Source organism: Oryzias latipes, chromosome 8, assembly GCF_002234675.1.
Source record: "Oryzias latipes chromosome 8, ASM223467v1".
NCBI classification, from domain to species: domain Eukaryota; kingdom Metazoa; phylum Chordata; class Actinopteri; order Beloniformes; family Adrianichthyidae; genus Oryzias; species Oryzias latipes.
The window spans coordinates 10,966,655-10,986,136 of NC_019866.2; the positions used below are offsets into that span (position 1 = coordinate 10,966,655).

General features: G+C 36.9%; 1 protein-coding gene across 1 annotated transcript in view; it reads left to right on the plus strand.

Moving 5' to 3' along the window:
• The first annotated feature begins 7,253 nt into the window (after positions 1-7,253).
• Positions 7,254-19,482, plus strand: part of rab26 (RAB26, member RAS oncogene family) — a 39,494-nt gene continuing 27,265 nt past the window's right edge. The window contains exons 1-2 of the mRNA XM_023957543.1: positions 7,254-7,819; positions 8,910-9,020. Coding sequence (XP_023813311.1) covers positions 7,631-7,819; positions 8,910-9,020 — 300 coding nt within the window. The 5' untranslated portion in view covers positions 7,254-7,630. The remainder of the gene's footprint in view (positions 7,820-8,909; positions 9,021-19,482) is intronic.

Below are 19,482 nucleotides of genomic sequence, written 5' to 3' on the forward strand. Positions count from 1 at the left end.
CCCCAAAAAAGGGTGAGAAGGTCAAGAAAACAGTCGGGCATTAATTGTTAACTATAACTGCTGAAAGACCAACAAACAAATGTGTCACTTTCCGTCAAACGGCACGATATTTCTGAAAATAACTCCAAAAACATCTGTTCTAACATGAGTGTAACAAAAGGAAGAGGGTAATATTATTAATGAGCATCACTTGTCCCACAAAGCAAACTTTTAAAACTGACATAAAAACTGCAAAACATAAAAAAGGAATATTTGTCAGAGTCTGAGACTGTTAGGGATTAATTCTTTTTCTGTGAACCTGAAAATAAAATCTAAAACAAAAGAAGAAGAAGAAAGATTTTAGTGGGTTTTTTTTTACAGAAGTTAAGAAATATCTCATCAATTGGGTTTATTGTTTCTATCATAAATAAATAAATGTGCTTTAAAATTAATAATGATTTAATTTCACTATTCTTAAGAGTCTTTTTCAAATATTTCAAGCATCTTTCTTTACTAGCTGTACTTAATTAATGCAAGTTGTTAAATGTAAGATTACATCCACTGTGTCGTGAACACAAAATGAACAGTTATTAGTTGTCAGTTGTCAGCACTGTTTTGTCCTCTATTATGACTGAACCTTTCATTTAAATAAAAAATCCACTAAACAGCAGGCGGGCTTCAGAAGCATTTGCAAAAAAAAAGGTTGACGTCATGATAGCCATCATCTTCCAAGGAAAACTTTGCATGAATTTTCTATGATGTATCTGTGAATTTCTACTACACTCCTTTGCATAGTTTTTCAATTTGCAGTAACTTTTCATATGAACAAAATTCTTCTTTCTTTAAAAAGCTCAAATTTTGCTTAGATAAACCCAAAAGACATGTGTTCTTAATATAATGCAGAAATGAGATTGTGAATAGCTGCTTTACAAGGTTCATGTGAGAGGTTTTACATTTCTGGATGTTTTGTTGAACTGACTTTATATTTGCTTTATTTTAATGACCAATTACTGTATAAGACATAAAATTGTTAAAAGAAAATCTGAGCTCTCCTTGCTTTGTTTTATTTCCGTCTTTTACATTTAATGCTGACATCCTCACATTCGTAGAGCACACTAACATCGCATCAATTTCCTTTCATCTAAAAACCTTTCTGTATTTTATTTGCCATTCTCCTCAATTACATTACTTTTTCTACATAGAAGAAGTTAGATTGGTGGTGAAAACAATATTTGATAAGACTTTGAAATCCTATAAAATGTGCATGTTTGAGCTTCATGGTATGTCTGAAATCTCACAACAGTACAATAACAATCTTAAATTTATATTAGCCCAAAATAGAAGTTAATTTCCATGTTGTGATTTAACAAATACTTTTAAACGTGATTAAAAATGCATTTTGTCTGTATATATCTCTGATTTTTTTGTTTGTTTAGTTCAAGCAAACTTGAGCAAGATGGTTTGATGCCTCAGGTGTTAATCTGTCCTCTAAAATGTCAGTCTGCAGCTGTGTTGCCCCCTAGTGGGAAATTCTATTTAGTGATCCCTCACTTTTGTGTTAGAAGAATGTTTTCAGTGGGGGAAAAGTGTTTGTGTACTTCTTATTCACAAAAGTTTTTTGTTTCTGTGAATAAACTTATGTATATGAGACATTGAGATTTTCGGTAATGATGTAAACTTTGACTGAGAGATTTTCAGCAAACATTACTTCACATTACTTATCCATTGTTGAAATTACAAATTGGAGGGCTGTAATCATCTGCAATTGCAAAGCATCAAAACACAACACAAAAAACATTAAATGCACCTTAAAAATAAATTAAATCTTGTTTTTAAAAAATAGCTAACTATGATTAGTACATTGCACAAAAAGAGAGATTTTGAAATTTAACAATTCAATTAAAGGGAAAGATGAAAAGGGAAAAAAAAAATATTTATTGACAATGGTGCAGTCCAGTTCATTCAAACTTAATTGAAAAATAGGTAAAACGTCAGTGTACGATTTCATCACAGCCATTTTACTAGAAACTGAAAATGAAAGGTGAAATTACCTTACTTAAAGCAGCATGAAGCACATCGTATTACTCCTTTATGTGTTACAGATGCTGAACGAAGTGAATTTGGAACCATCCATCCATTAAATAACATTTTAGCTTTTCATTCTCCAAAATTCAAGCTCACGTCTGAAAAAAAAAAATGCTTTCATCTGTTTTAATACTTTACCATCTGTTTGTGTGCTTCAAACTTCCCAGTTTAGGAGATGGTCAATTTTGTCCATGTCATACCAACTGCAGCCGAAGAGAAGCATGCATGAGCGTAGTTCTGCTGTGGTAAAATGCTGTCTGCTCCTTCAAAGACCCGGCATTATCACTGCACATCAAAGTCCGATTAGCTTGCATGATTGAGTTAACGAATGCGTTTGGTGTGCAACCTGATCCTTTATTCCCCGTGAGGACTGTGGCCAAAATGTGTGACCACTGATAGAGGTAAATTGAAAAGGCCCTAAAGCCCTGCAACAACTGTGGGTTCACATTGTGGGCCTGGCAAGCTGTGCGACACTCTGAGCCAACACCAGGCTAATGAAAAAACAACAGAAGGGTAATGCTGGTGTGGGGCAGAAACTATAGCACCACGCTCATTGAAGAACTTCAGTCAGCATTGGCACTGACCACAGTGCCAGTTGTCCTAGCTTTAATCCTGCCTGCTGAGTGACCTCATCATTGCCTGCATGCAGTGGACGTCATGGTTCACGGCTGCAGCAGCAGCGATGGAGCGACCTCAGCTCCCCGACACAAGGAGAATAAAAGTGCAAAGCAGGATGCACGTTCATGCAATGTCCTAAACATGCAAAATGGATATTTGCTTTCAGTTTTGTGTTTCTAATTTCATATTTGAACATTTGCAGGGAAGGGAAGGGACACTTTTTTGTAGAACTGTTGTAAGAAATAAAAATTTCAGCCACACTGAAGAAATTGTGTATAAAATTATTTTCTCTTATAAATTGACACAAATATTGTTTGTCATTTTTTAATGCTTCGGAATCCAAAAACATTATCATATTATCAAAGTATGGACTGTGGTTGCAAGTTTAAATGCCTTCAAACTAAACCAGTAAGTTGCAAATCCACCAAAGCATATTTTTATTGTTACGTACATTGGGCTCATGTGGAACAAACTGTAAATATGTAATAACCACAAACTTTTTAATGGCAAACAAATATGAGCATGTATGTTCGTACTGTTTATGGTCCTATTTCAACACATGCGAAGTTGCGTGTGGTGAAAATAAAGAGACACTTGCTCCGTTGGCTCCTCTTCCAGTCACACACACCGCCTCCACTCCATCATCCCAGCTGTCACAACTGCAAAAACTCTACAAATACACGCACACACTCTTTCATATTCACACTCACCCACACACACAACTTTTCCTGCTCACACCTTTTTTCCTGCTCACCACCGCTCTCTCCATTTGGTGCTCGCGTGCCCACTCTCGACTGCAGCTTGCATGTAAAGCGTGTGTGTTCATGTGTGTGTCTTTTGTTGTCATGGTTCCAGCTGAGTGCAGACACAAAAGTGCCCACCTCTGGTTTTGGAGAGAGAAAATGCAATTCAAGCCAGTCTGTCCTTTGCCAAACTGAAAATTCCCGCCACGTAGAACTCGATCTGTTGTACATCTAAGAGAGATGAGGGGCAAAATACAGCTTTTTCCAAGAGAAGTCCAATTTTTTTCAACTTTGCTCCAAGTTTATCTTGCAGCCCCACATGATGTTGAGCAACCAAATCTGTCAGTGCACAAAATCCCTCGTTTGCTTAGTCTGCATGTCTTGCTGCATGTGAAGGAGTCAGTGCAACACCAAATGCTTCCTTTTTGACAGCAACACCATATGCACAGTCATAAATCTGATCAGCAGTGCAACAGAATCCAGTGACACTGCTGTTTGGAGGAAGCAGCCAGGATTAGTAAGAATTTATGGTCAAGTCTTGGATAAGACACGCATCACTCGTGAATGCTCCTATTATCCTCCTTCTTCTGATGACAAACTGGCATCTTCGTGAGTAGAAACACAGGCGACATTCACATTAAATCCACTTGAGAGGTGATGCCCAAATAAATAATGAGGAGCAGATATTGTTGGAAATCGGGCCCATGGTAGTGATTACTGCCTCTGGAGTTCTTTCCATTCTGGTACCCTGGCCCAGGCAAGATCTTTTAAAGGGTCTGGTGAGACTTGGGCATGAATAATATTCATTGCTCTTGATTAGATTTTGCCACGACTCTCTGAGGTCTAACTCTTACAAATCTGTTGGGTTGCAACAAAATTAAAAAAGAAAAAAAAAGCTTTAGTGTGAACACAGTCTATAAACTGCATGTAAAGTCAAACTGTGATACTAGGATGCAACAATGACGTACTTGAAAAGGCAATAATACGTGCCCTGACCTTTCTATAAGGCACTGAAACTAAAGTCAAGTAATTACATGGTTGCACTTTTGAAGTCAGGACTTGGCTTCATTTATTTAGCACTTAAAATATAGTTAAAGACTACAATGTTTATGCCAAAGTAATTCCATGCATTTATTACACACTTTTTGCAAAGACTAATTTAATTTTTATTTCTTTTTGTAAAGTTCCTCAGCAAAATCTTGGAAAATCAATTGCAATAAACATGATTTTTAATCACAGCATCACCGAAACTACATAAAACATTAAGATAAAAAAAGTCTTATTAAAAAATCTGTATGGTAGACAGAGTGGGGTTTTTTTTCAAAATTGGTCCAGCCAATTCATGAGTGCATCATTTTATCTGACAGAAAGGCTGTTTTTACTCCAAATGTTTATGCATCACAGAAAAGTAATAAAAACTGTAATTATAAAAGCAAGACGAGAAGAAAACATAAATTTTTGAATAATAAAGAGGAACAATTAAGATGTCAGATAGTTGTTTAAAATGTGTTTGAAAGCAGACAAAAGAAACTTTTTAAATTATTTAGTTTGATGTGTTTTTGTGTAAACCCCAACAATTATCTGTTAAAATGGGGAAAATGATTCAAAATTCAAATAAATTGATGATTATTTAACTAAAAAACAACGTCAAGCAATCTGCAAAGTTTGCCAGCTGACTACTGTTAAACTCAACAAAGCCAGTTGATTTTTGTGCTTCCAACTATTATCATGGCCATAAATGTCAGATACAAGATGTTTGTATTGCAAAATGAGTTAAGTTTAGGCTCCGTAGTATTTATCATCCGATAAATTGCAAAGTTGTCTTGTTTTTCTGTTTTCTCCCCTCTTCAAGATGCTTCAGGGATTGAATGGGTGTCAGTCGGTGTCAGCCTACTGTTGGTAACTCACGCCAAAGCGTGACAAACAGGGGTGCAAGCTGGCAAGATGCCTCACGCTGCCTCCAACCCCCCTCCCCTCCCCCTCCCCTCCACCCGCTGCACTCAGTCTGTGGACAGCTGAGAGACAGAGCTGCCAACAGATCAACAGTTGCTATCATTTAGGATGAGCGACTGACCAGGCTGCTGCACGCCACACTCAGGGCACCTGACCCTGGATAAACTGACAAATGCCTGACTTTTGGGTGTGCCTGTAGAGTGAACTGACCCTGAGGGCATGTTGACCTTATTGCACTGGACACACTCTTGCACCTGTATATCTGCATTTATAGCCACACTGCTCTTGTTCCAAATCACTGTGCTTTGTGTTTGAACCCAGTAAACTGCTTTGAATGTAAATCACACACATACAAACTTTTGATTCAATAATTGCTTTTTTATGCAACAAAAAGTGTGTTTTTCTGCTGTAACATTTTGAAACACATCCAAAAACGCCTACATATTTAGTGTACTCTGCCTATATGTTAGGGCCCTGCAATGTGCTGCACAGTCGTTTGGCATGTTTAAGTCATTCTGACAAGGCTGTTAATTTCTCTAAAACCAGGGATGAATTCCAGTGACCTTCTCTATCCTCGTACCTCATTCCCTCCAAAATGCCCAGCTGTTGCTGCAGTAGACAGCTGCCTTGGCAGCAGAACGAATCTCAGCTGTCGAGGGAGAGCTGTGTGAGGGGGGCTGGAGGATTTCGGGGCTTGCTGTCCCTCAAACCAATGATACGTCATGCTCCTGCTCCGCATGAGGCTGGATGGATTGCGATAAAACACTGACAGGCTGCAGATTTAGGGACGAAATGCAGATGTTGCAACTTTCCATATGTTTCCAAGAAAGCTATATTTTTACAACATTGGTCTAATGAGAGATGAGCCTAAAATGTCACCAAAGGTTTGATCTTCCCATGTGAAAATCAATTAAATTTTCAGAGTTAAGTTGTCTGTAAACTAAAGAACCAGTGCTACCTGACAAATTAACAACCCCCTGTGCCAGGGGGTGAGTTGCCCCTCTAATGCTATGCTAATGCATAGTATTACAGGGAGGAAAGATTTTCCAAAATACACAATGATATACTTTGTCTCACTAAACATTTAAACGTGCAATATTAACCCTTGTGCTATCCTATGACCCCACCCTTACATTGACGTGTTATCCCTACCATGACAAAGGTGGATAAAGGTGAAGAGAATTTCATGTCATCCATGGACACCAGTGAAGATCACAAATCATTGAAGAAGAAAGGTTCAGTGCACTGTCTAGTGGGTCTAGATGACCCAACTTCCAATGTTAAAGTGCCTAAGATAGCACAAGGGTTAATGCAATTTGTTTTGTTTTTTTTGAGTAAGGAAAAGTAAGCAAAATCTGAGAACAATTTATAAAGAAGCTGAACATTTCCATCGTGTGTGACCACATTGCCCTCTTGTGGTGAAAAGAAAAACTCGCAAGTTCAACAGGTGATAAAGGGGGCTTTTTTTTACTCGAAACAGATGTCAAATTAAAATGATAAACATGAAATGAACGACATTTGACGCCTTGATTTTAAGTTAAACAAACAACATAACTGATTTGGGCAGATATAAAGAACCAATTTTTGTGGCAAAAAAGCATGCTGCATAATATTATACATTAGATTAAAAAAACAATTAAAATGACAGCTTTAGTTATTTTTTACAATATGTTCTTTACAAATATGTGGCAAGACATATTCCTTCTTAATTAGAGAATTTTGTATTGATTGATTCAAACTTATTTAAATTCAAAAACATTGCTAACAAATTATTGGAATGCAAATAATTAAAACAAATAGCAGCAGGATTTGAATAAAAGTAAGATTAATCGAGAACTGGCGTTTCAGGACCACGGACAGCGACAGGCGCTTTCGCATCAACAAACAAGAGACACCTGGCGAGTCACGTGATCAGAAGGCGCTGCCTGTTTTTCTCCTTTAAAAGTTGCTTCTTGACAGTTCAGATATCATTGGAATCGTGGGTTTCTTTGGTTTTCGGCGAACTTTCTCGTGTTTTATTCATTTGCATGTGGTCGATTTTGGCGTCAGGAACACGCAGGAAGCGGCAGATCCACGGCGGAAGCCACAGGAACGTTTCTCGACAAATTCGCTCCTGTTCTTCGCGTGGATCAGTTCAGTGGGACATGTGATCATCACCTAGAGGAAAAGCAATAAAATAGGCAAAAGCTCAACTTCGGCACAGCAACAACTTTAGAGGTCCACATTGATAGTTAGCTCTGACACTTGGAGGGATGTCTCGCAAGAAGGGACTCAGAGGCAAAACCGCAAGCAGCAGCAGCCCGTCCAAGGACAGCCCTGCCGGTAAAAGCACCGGGAAAACGGTGAGGGGCAGCCCGGGCATCGTTCAGATGAACGGTGTGGTGCACCCCAGCAGACCACCCATCAGCAACAGCAGCGAGTTCTATGACATCTCTTTCAAGGTAAGATTCAGATTCCTCTTAAAAAAAAAAAAAATTAAATAAACATATTGAGGGGAAAAATCAGATTCTATTAAAAAGGGAGGGGGGATACAAAATTACTCATCTAGTTTTTATTACCAGAAAACCTTCACAAGCTGGAACTGCATTAAACAATAGTTTTGACATGTGAGTGGAGAAGTGCCACTTCACCATGGATTCACACCCACAGATTCTCATTGTGTTGCTTCTTCCCTCTAAATTTTAACTGTCTTGCACCATCAGCTCTGTTTTGGGTTTTTTTCTTGGCAGTTGATTGATGGCTATGCAGAAAAATGATTTTTTTTTTTTTTATTGAATTCATTTTCTCTAAAACCCTACAATGTGCAACAAAGATGCAAAAGTTAGAATTGTTTTGCACATTTTTATTAAATATTGCTTTCCTTACAAACAACATGCATTTTCTAAAATGTTTCTCTGATAATTATTAATCTAGCAAAGTTTTTGCATTTTTAATCAAAGCCAACAGAGAATCCGTGCATGCACAAGACGGAAGGGCATCAGACCTACTTGCACTAACATGCATCTGCTCAGTGACCCATATTTATGCCCTTTGTTCTTCTGCCTCTGTGTTTTTATCTTGTGTCTGCTTCCTCTGCAGACCCAAGAGGCCCTTTTAATTTCTGTATCTAGGTCCTACAGTCCCTCATTTAACCTGATAACTGTAATCACATTAAACCGTTAACCTAATAACAGCTCAGAATGAAAACATTTGCAACCGCCTTTGGACTGTAACACAGAGTGCATGACCTGCATAAGGGCTCAAAAAGAATCCGAGTGTCCATAAGGAGCAGTCACATACTCATTCATGTACATGCTTTTTCTGGCCGAGCACCGAAACACTGACTAATTTAGCAGAGTGAGTCAAACGCTCTGAGGACAAACAACAAACACTGAAGTTAATTGAAAATATCAGGAAAATTAACCTTTTTCCCCCTCAGTGCATCCATTGAAATGCTAGTTTGTTTCTTTTGGAGGACTCATTGTAAAATGTTTTTGCCATTTAAAGCTTCAACTCCTTTCTAGTATTATCCTCTATTGGTTTGTTTTGCAGGTAATGCTAGTTGGAGACTCTGGAGTGGGAAAAACTTGTCTGCTGGTCCGCTTCAAAGATGGAGCATTCCTGGCTGGAAGCTTTATTTCCACCGTGGGAATCGACTTTAGGGTGAGCTTGAATCGATGGACCAAGACAACAATCGCACAAACTCCATATACATGCTCTTTCATACAGACTCACAGGTTGGCTCCCTTTAGTGAAACAGGGACACACTCTAATGGGATTTCTTTTTCCAGTCAGTCAATGTCTTTTCAGGCCCTGGAGCTTCAAGTATTTCCTGTGTCAGAAGATATTGATTTCCTAAATTAGTTTGACACGCTTTAGATTTTGTGGTTCCCTGGGTAATGGTGGTGTCTATCATGGGCTACGTTTACGTGGACAGTCACAGAACGAATTATCTGTAGTCTTCTATTAACCCATTCAAGTGATAAAAGTGTATTAGGTACATTAAAGAAGATTGTGGATGTGACAATGCTTCCTGAAATGTAAAAGAACAGGTTAGAAGAAAAGAGCTTTGATTTCAGGTTGAATTTTATGTTTCATTGTGAACATTTTTTATCGAACAGAGGCAAAAAACAAAAAAAAAATATTGGGTGAACAAACTGGAAATCTTAGATTGTAACATTAAAAAAACCCTCTTAAACTTGCACACAGACCAAAATTCAATGCTTCCCCACCACTAAAAGGGGGGAAAATTAGAATTTTAGATGAATGAATGAACAGATGAAGCTTTTTTCATATGCAGAATCAGCACAGGTCAACAGTGCAATGAAATTCTTATGATGGGAAGAGCTGTTTGACTTGCCAAAAATGGTGAGGAGGTACTTGGGCATGCATTGTAGTACTTTGTAAAAATGTAAAAAGAAAATTATCTAAAATAATGGAATACAAGGAATAAGTCACGGGTATAGGTAATATTTATTTTAAAAGTACTAATTTAATATGTAGTAAAAATACAGGGAATAGGCACCAGGTGAAATTAAACACAAAGGTTGAGTTTGAGTAAAACTTCAGAATTAGTGGCTTGTTGCAGTGCTTGACAGATGACATGCACTGTTTGTGCTTATATGTCTGGTGTGCTTTGTGACGAGTGGAGATTTCATGATTTCTTCACACTGCTCTAAAATTGGCCTCATAGTCACATACTGACCGACAGCAGCTATTTCCTCTGTAGTGGTGTTCCTGAAGTTTTTTTTTTATGATTATTTTTCTCTTCGTTTTATTTACAGTTTGGACAGACAAGTTTAGAAAATCACTTTTAAGACCCACTGCAATGAAAATTGTGTTTTGGGTTTTTTTAATATGTTAATGTGGCATTTTTCTAATAATGGAGGACATATATTGAGCAAATTAAGGTTAAAATTGCACCTCTGAGTACTTCTTTATTCGTGTCATTGTGAATCACGAGCAGACAAAAAATTTCAATGGAAAGTCTGTAGCAGGGATGTAGAAGGTACAATCAGCTGGCCACAAGCTCCATCCTGATACATCCACTTGCAGAGGAATAGATCCATGTACGTCTTCCTCGTCTGAGCTGGCTTCTGGCTCAAATTGTACAGCTGGATAGCTCCAGTAGTGCTCGCCATTTTTGTTGCACCGCTAATCTTAGTTGGGGCTTGTGTGAGGGTCTTAAAGCTAGCGGAAGAGCATCTAAACAAATGAACGCTGGGAAATGGGGTTGGGCTCACTCTGTGCTAACAATCCCAGCCACAATTCAGAGGCAAATTTCTAATTTACTCCTGCCGCTCTGCAGAAAACTGTCCCAGAAAACTCCTTTGTTTTTGCCTAAAAACAGCATAATCAGAGTTAATAAACTACAAACACTTTTACAATAGATCCAAATGTGATTGGAGTGGGACTTGAAATGTGAGTATGAAATTGAAATCAACATTAATGGAACAAAAACAGATGATTCTGAGTGAGATAACATAAATGTAAACATTTTTATGAAAATATCTTTGTAAGATTTGCTGTACCTGTATTGTTATCAAGTGAGACGTTAGGCAGAGTTTGTATATTTCATAAAATCCGCTTTAGATACTTGTAGGCACCATTGTTTTGCTGCACATTTTTATCTTAAGTGTCAATCCTTTACGTCCCTGCATGTGGGCTGAATGAGTTTGTGGGTGGGTAAGCGATCTACTTGTTTACTTATGTAAGATCTTTTACAATACTCTGTTTTTAATGCACATTTACACCTGTCCAAAACAGAAATGACGCTTTTATCATTTCACTCTGATGCGTTAAACGACTAGAGGAAAAAGCGTTGACAAAATTGACTCATTTATGTCAAATTATGAACGATCCCTCAATCTGCCTCAGTTAAATGTCTATTTTATTTGTGAAAATGAAGCTGATAATTGGACAAACATCCATCATTTATCCAAAAAAGGGGGTGTATTGTTACCTTTTTGTAATATGCCGGCTGTAAAAACAGGATAAACTGTGAATTTGTTTTAGAAGATGAAAGGCCAGAGGTTTGCTGGAAACATGCGGGACCCCTCTTCCCATGGAGAACAAGCAGAAATGGCAACATCGTTATTTTTAGGACCGACGGTTTTGATCCCCTTTGTTGGTGGGAAGAAAGGCAATTTGCTTCGTACAGGGATTTGATCTTTTTTTTTCCACGTTAAAGGTTTTGTGAGATGTTTTCTTTTCCTTTTTTTTTTTTTTTTTTTGGTTGTCTTATCATATTTAGACCTCGACATATTCTCAGGATTACAAAACTGTACTTTGCATTGTTTCAAAGAAGCCATTATTAAAACGATGTAACTTAAAATTTGTGTTTATTTCAAAATTGTTAAAAAAAATTGTTACAAAAAAATCAACAGCAAATGACATTGCACGTAAAAAAAAAACACAATAAATACTGATTATGATTATTGCTGGAGCTTCATTTCAAACCTCGATCATCTGTTGCCATGGTAGTGCAAGTTTGAATGTGAAGCTGACCAGATAGACCTGTAGCTCTAGGTTTTTCTTTATACTATCAGATGCATCAGCTAGGAGCAAGGTAACTCGTGGCATATTTTTCTTTTATAAAAAAGAAGGGAAAAAAAGCTTTTATTCACCTTCAAAATAGCTTCAGGACATTTTGTTCCATTCTGTCTACTTTTCTCATTTTTCTCACATCTATTCACGCAACAGTTTCAGGACTGTTTCTTGCCTCGACGATGAGGGGAAACTGTCCTCTCATTTTAAAGAGGAAAACAATCAAAAGAAAATAACTTTTCAGAAAACCTTCTCCCTGCATCATCATGACTTTACTCAGCACAACAAGGACAAGTAAATCTCTTGTGGGCACTAAAATGTATTAATAGAAAAGCATTTGTGGTTTTCCATTTGACTGAGTTACATTTGACACCTAATTAAAATTAACTGAAGGTTGAAACTTTTGTGTCTTTAAATAGTTGTTCTAAGTGCATTCAGTCGAGGTAACTTTTGCACAACAAAAGCCACAACTGACAAACTCAGTTTGTTTATCACTTTATTTTTGTTCAGTTGACAAATCAAAGTCTGTGGTTGGTGTAATGAAGATGCACAGAGTTTAATTAGAAATGGAGAGCTGAAGATTCGTGCTGCAGACAGACTTCTGCATCATTAGGCTTTTATTAGCCTGGTAAGACAGTGGAACAACAGAAGAGTTCCACATTAGAGACAATCAGACATGATAAATTCTTTTGATCTGTCTAGCGCAACTGTGTTATTTATATATTTAATTTTAGTTTTTCTTTTTTTTTTTTTTCTTTTTTTCCCACTTTGGCCTTGATTAACGAGCCTGATTTAGCACAGTGTCATTATTTATTTAACAAAGCTATATTGCAGGAGCAGGGCTGAGCAGGCATGAATGCTCTCTGGACAGGTCGTGGCTGCATGTATAAAGTAAATTGTCAGATAAACTTAAAGGGCCTATATCATGAAAAATCAACGGTTTTGAGGTTTTAAGTGAATTGTCATGTTGATTCCCTTCCAAAGAATGACCCCAAAGCAGAACTTTGACCCATTCACGCAATTCCTCCCAATCCACGGAAATGAGCGGGTTCCCACATTGTGATGTAGAGAAGGAAGGAACAGCCCCTTTCAGGAAGAGTCTGCGCTGCAAGCACCGCCTCCAGTCTAACACACACCCACTTTCTCAGCGAAAGTTGGGGTGATCTGCAAAAACCCTTTTCTTTTATATGCACAGTCATCATTACAAAAGTTTGGATGCTGTTTTTTTATTTTTTATTCTTATTTTTTGAGAAAAAAAAATGTATTATGATTTTTCTCCAGGAGTGTGGATTAAAGTTGACGATTGCATTTGTTGAGCTTTTGGTGGCACTGAACTCCTCCAGTGAGGTTCTGAATGTTAAAAAAGGCATATAAATTATCTTCCAGCTACTGAGATATATATATATATATATATATATATATATATATATATATATATATATATATATATACATACATACATACATACATACATACATACATACATACATACAATATCATTTGTAATTGTTCTCATCCATCACTCTTATAAATTTGAAGCACTTTTTTTATTTATTTTTTTGCCTCTGGCATTTTTAAATTCATGCAAAGTTTATTCTGTGTATCGTTTTAAATAGACTGCAGCCTAAAGAAAAATATATATTTCTCTTTAAAATCAATCAATTGCAATTAGTAATGATGACAATGATTGATGTATCAGCAAATACTATTTGGTATCAGTTTTTCCTTGCTAGAAAAGGTCTCTTGTTTTTATCTACCTGGAAATCAGCCTTTTTTTTTCCTAAAAATATTTCATCTCACTTAAGATAATCATTTGGATCCTCTCTCAGTTAAACATGAGGATGGGGAGGAAGAGGGCTGATCGCAGCTGTCGGTTGTTCCGAGTTTTTCCCAGAAGACACTCATGCACCTGTGGACCACACACAAAAAAAGCAAAGCCTGCAGAAATCCGTACAATTTTCTCAAACTTTTACATTAATGAAGTGTATTACGTGATGTCGCATAGTCTTCACCCTGAAAGGGGTCAAAGAAAAACATTCTGCTGGATTTTTTTTGCCTTCTTTGGGGGGGGGGGCGTGTAGCAAAATGTTTAGTCCTAGGAAGGTGGATGTTTCTGACAAATAGCCTTCTGTATGAAAATAAGTTTATTTTTAACCAAGGTTTTTTTTGTTTTTCTGTAGCTTTCTTTTGTATTTTCTGAATAGGCTTGATTAAAAGTGCTGTTCTGTTTTGTTGGTGTTCAGTTTAACACTCTTGTTGCACTCAAGCAATGTACAGAAAGGCAAATTTGCATATTCATAGATCTTCAAACTCCAGAATAGCTGTTACCTTTTCAGAGCAAGATGTTATTTCTGAGGGAAAAACATCAAAGCATGGGGTTTTTGATGAACCGTGATGACTTTTGTGTTAAATTAATGCAACATGCATGGAGAATTTACTGAGGGATTTTCTGATAATATCTTCCCTGAGGTAGAATAAGTTTATTTTTATGAGCATAGACCAGGCTCTGCAACACAGAACAGAATCGGCACTGTTTCAGTTCTCCAATGATTTTCTGGAAGTGCTCCATCTCGATGTGCCATGTTAAATTCCTTTGACGGTTTTAGGGGACACAGATCTCATTGAGCATACTAAGAGATGGCTGCCTGTTGTCTCAAAGCATTTGTCCTATTGATTAAAACTTGTTTTAAAAGCAGTGCCATACTAATTTGTGTTCGTCTGACGCAAATGTGCGTTTTAAAATCTGCAAACTTTCTGTTCAAAACCTGCGACTTAAAAGACTTTGTTAAATTTAGCAACTCTGCTGTGGGACTGAATAGATTTTTATAGATGCTGCTGACCCTGTGTGTCACATATGAAACATTTTGAATATTAATGGAACTTATTTGTGATGTTTCAGTCATGCTGATTCATATTTCACTTTGGCCTGATGTTATTTTGGTCTGTAAGGATGTGGGGGTGTGAGTAAGGCAAATGCAAAAAAAAAATCTTTTAATATTTGGCCTGATTTTGACACAAATTAAGGTGGTTGTGCATTTCATTCTTGCTGCAATAGATGTTATGCTTTTAGTGTTTTGTTTTTTTCCTGTTGGAGGGCAATAAGAGTGCACTTTCTTACTAATGAGTCAACAGCCGAGAGCTTGTTATGAACACAAAATCTTTGTTTTTACATGAAAAAAAAGGTATTTGTTTTTTTCCATTATCTGCTAAAATGGGAGCATTTGCCATGGAGGCTTCAAGCGTTGCTACATAAGACCTTCATACTCTTTGTCAACTAACCCATTCACTTTGCTTTGTGAGACATCAGCAGTGATTGATTTACTGTATAATTTGTCCTTTTATCTATCCACCAACAGAAAGATTCTTGTTGAATTATTCAAATATGTCTGCTCTCATTATGCAGGCAAAGCCTGAGTGCATCCGTTTCCTCAGCAGTGGCTGTTTTTCCTCCTGCATGTCAGAAAGCTTGGAGATAAGATGGACAGAGAGGGCAGAAAAGAGGATTTGAGGATGATTGACAGGTGGCCTCATGGTAGCAGAAGCGTTTAAGAGTCTCCATGCAGTAATGGATTAATATTTTGAGGTCTTGTCTTGAGCTTCTTTGTCATGGAGGATTGTTGCGTTTGACTGGAACCCAAGGACATGATGCATGCACAGATGTAACCTGTCAATCACAGTTTTGCTCTAAATTCAAGTGAGAAACTTGTATGTCAGATGTTGTTTTGCCTCTAAAAGCTGTGATCTTCTTCACCTTTGCCTTCGAGTTACTTTTACACTCCTTGAACAGGGTCAACCTGACTGCTAAGTGAGTGATGGAGGGATAAATACCCCATACATCTTTGTGGTCTTAAAACTCTCTATTTTGGCTAAAACTTGTAAATCTTGAAATCAATTCCAGCATCTCTAGAAATTAAGGAAGCAACAAATAGATTTTTTCTAAGCTGCCAAGATGAGTGAATTTCTCCCTGTGAGATAAAGTTCGATTCATTCTTGAAGATTGTGATGTTGTTGTGCAGCTGAAGCTATTGATTTCTAACCTGACATTTGACCCACATAATAGTGAGCCAGTCTTCCCCAACGCATCCATTATCGGGACGCTTTTTCTGTGGTTAGTTGAGCCTCGAGTAAACAAGCTGCTGTTGTGACCATATGAGATGGCCCATTCAGCATGTGGCCAAATGCAACCACGAATAATTCAGTAAATTACTGTTTTATCATGATGATCAATATAGTTTAGTCTATGAAGGAGAAAAACAAATTTTTTTTTTATGTCTAAGAACATTATTCATCCTTTTTTTCGGTCATAAATCCATTCAGCAATAAATGATTCATGGGGATTGCTTTTAGTGTGAAATTTTGCATTGTGTCGCACATCAAAACGGCTGGCAGCAACACAGACTCGCACACCAAAGGGCGCACACACCAACAGCAAGGCTCATTAGATATAGCAACTGTTAATAAACCAGCACAGGTTCAAACCAGCAGTTTTTGTGACATGTCTGCCTCTAGGCTCACGCTGAGAACACCCTCACAACTCTGCTGCTGTGTGAAGACTTTGACAAATGGGGGGTTACTAAATGTATTAAATGTTGCTATGTATGTTGGTAAAAAATGTTTGGAAAATATCCTAATTTACAGTGGAAGGTTTTTACAAATGAAGCAAGTTTGTTTAAAACATTTCTTGGCTCTTTTATGCGTTATTGCTGCAGTTTACAAAAATTTAATATTGCTAATATTAAATAACAAATGTATAAAATATGATAAATTTTCATCATTTTAAAAAATGTACACATGGCTCATTTTATTAATTTCTATTTTTCAATAGGGATTCCATGTTCAGTATGTAGTTTAAAACTAAATGAGAATATCAATTTTATTTTGTTACAATGTAAAAATGCACATTTTACTTTGAAATTTGCTAATATCAAGTAACTTTGCAAATGTTAGCCAATTCTCTGTAGCATAATAATGCAAATGATAAAATACAAATTTCGTTTTTTTGTTGTTTTTTTTAACTGTGTTATCACTTTGAAGTCACTTCAAAATATTCTTGCTAAAACCGCATTGTGTCAATTTAAACTTGTCAAGTGATGCTGATAGCATTGCTGGGCAGTTTTCATCAGTATTTTTGTTTGGACTGTATGGACTCACTGCAGAAACACGTGCGCGCACACACATATGCTGTTCAGGATTAGAGTCCTAACCCTTCTCACCACTGACTCATCCTCAATGATGGCCTCCTAAGTGAGTGCAATGGTGATGTGAGTCAGTCTCCTTTCATCAGTGTGTATTCATGTTCGCTTGTGTGCCGGTACACCCCCAAACTGTGACTGTCATCTGCCTTTGCTTTCGGATCAGACAAGGGTCTGTTACTGCTGAAACTGCTCAGTGAGGAGCACGAGGTCATCTTCTTCAGATGGTTTGAAACCAGTGACTCATCCAGCAAGTGCTTGTTAGTTTTTTGCCTCGTGCTACTCTGAAGATCCAACTTCTCACTGCAGGATTGCATGGTTTTGATCATGACGTCATTGTTCTGTATTGTGTAGGGTATATATAGCTTTGTGGCAAAAATGGAGCTTATAAGAGGGGACTTTCAGATTTTCGTCATATCTTTTAATGTCAACCATGATTATCTTCAAAAAACATTAAAAATGCAAATATCAAGATAAACAAACGGAATTAGAGGACATGAAGAAAAATAAGCAGAGACTTGACGCTCACATCTTCTTCCCTGAAAACTTCTCCTCCTCTTCAATATATCACTATATTGATATCACGTTATCAATAAATGTCAATCCCAATCCATGGTTTTACAGTTTACAGCTCTGGTTCTATGTACTCAGATTTTCTACCATCCACTCTCCTGCCTGCCGGTATGTTTGACTGCATGAATCTTTTTTAAGTGGGTGCAACTAAAGTGCCAAGCATGACAATGCCAACAAGTGGCAGTTGAGCTTCTGTTCTGAAGTTTTCTGTTGAATTATGAAATCTCCTTCAAACTTTAAAAGCACATCTCTGAAACTGCAGTTTTGAGTTTACTGGTGCATTTAGTAACTGTTCTCACCAAACAATGAACAATCTAAACTGGATCAACAAATGAAAGCGTCTTCTTTGTCTCTATTGATTTGTAGAAATCGACTAAGGTGTTTCATTATTCAAACACTGCTTTGACTTTATACGTTTCTTTTGCATAAATGCATTTCATGTTTTTCTTTAATATATTTTTCACTTTTTATATGGGCCTAATGTTTATGTAATATTATGCCCTAGTAAAAATCACCAATTTTCTTTTTTTGCATCACTAAAGGCAACATTGTTCAGGATGCCAAACTCTTAGCCTTAAGGTTGTGTTATTAATAAGGAGCAGCTTTGCCACCTGCTGCCCTAATGTCACTGAAAACTGCAGAGTCGAGCTCTAAGGAGCTCAATTAATATTTGACGATGGAATGAAAAATATGAGGAGGGAGTTATCAAAATACAGGGAATGATGGGGAAGTGAAATGAGGAAGGAAAACAGAAAAGGAGAATGTTGAAAGATGGACAGACATTAACTTTTCTTTGCTGGTATTTATTTTTGCAAAAACAGTTAAATTAGTAGGAAAAATAATGGCTCATTTAAAACCTATAACGCGACCAAAAACTCAGGAGCAGCTATTTTCTGTGTGGAAATGTTTTTTAGTTTACAACTGTATACTTTCAGTTATCCACATTTAAAGATATTTACTAACATGCATTGATCACTAACTAGTTTTTTAAGGCAAGATTATTATTATTATTATTTTGAGAATTTTGAATCCCTATTTTACAGAACAAGCACTTCTAACCAAAAAAAAAAGTCATGAGGAAATTGTAAAAGGATTTGAGAAATTGAAAAAAACATGTCTGGCTCTTTTACATTTTGCACATTTTTTAAAAATTGCCATTCTCTGCTTAGTTTTATATTAGAATTTTTACGGCCGTGTTCATTTTTCTTTGACAGCCTGTTATTGCGATTTCTAAAATTGGTTCAATAAATCCAAGCTGTGTTTGCAACCACTTTGACAGGATCAAAAATAGACCAGAAGAAAGTGTTTCTTAAAAAAAAGATGAAAACACAGAAATACAGCATAACTTGATCAGCATGGCTTCACCGGTCATGTGGACTCCCTCTATCTGCTTTTTTGACACAGGTTTTTAATCACAAGCATTTCATGTAATTGGCCAAAGCTGATTTGGGCAGGTAAACTGCTGCACATGCCACCTGGAACTTGCTTTGACTTTAGAGATGATTCACTTTTTTAATGATCCTTTGAATTCAAACTTATCAGTTTAATATTCAATGAATCTAATTTTCCATTTTATGTAAAACATTTATCTCGCAAGCGAAATGTCTCACTTGGCTTTGAAAGTGTCTTTAAAAAAATCTCACACTAAACTTTGTCCTTTAAAATATTCTAGTTGTGATGCAGAACAATTATTTCCCAAAATGTCTTTGATTCTTGGTAGTTGTGTATGTTTGTGAGTCATGTTCTAATTATTTTACAAGGACAGACCTTCCACGCTCTTCAGGGAGTCTTTACAACCAAATCCAAGTTGGTTG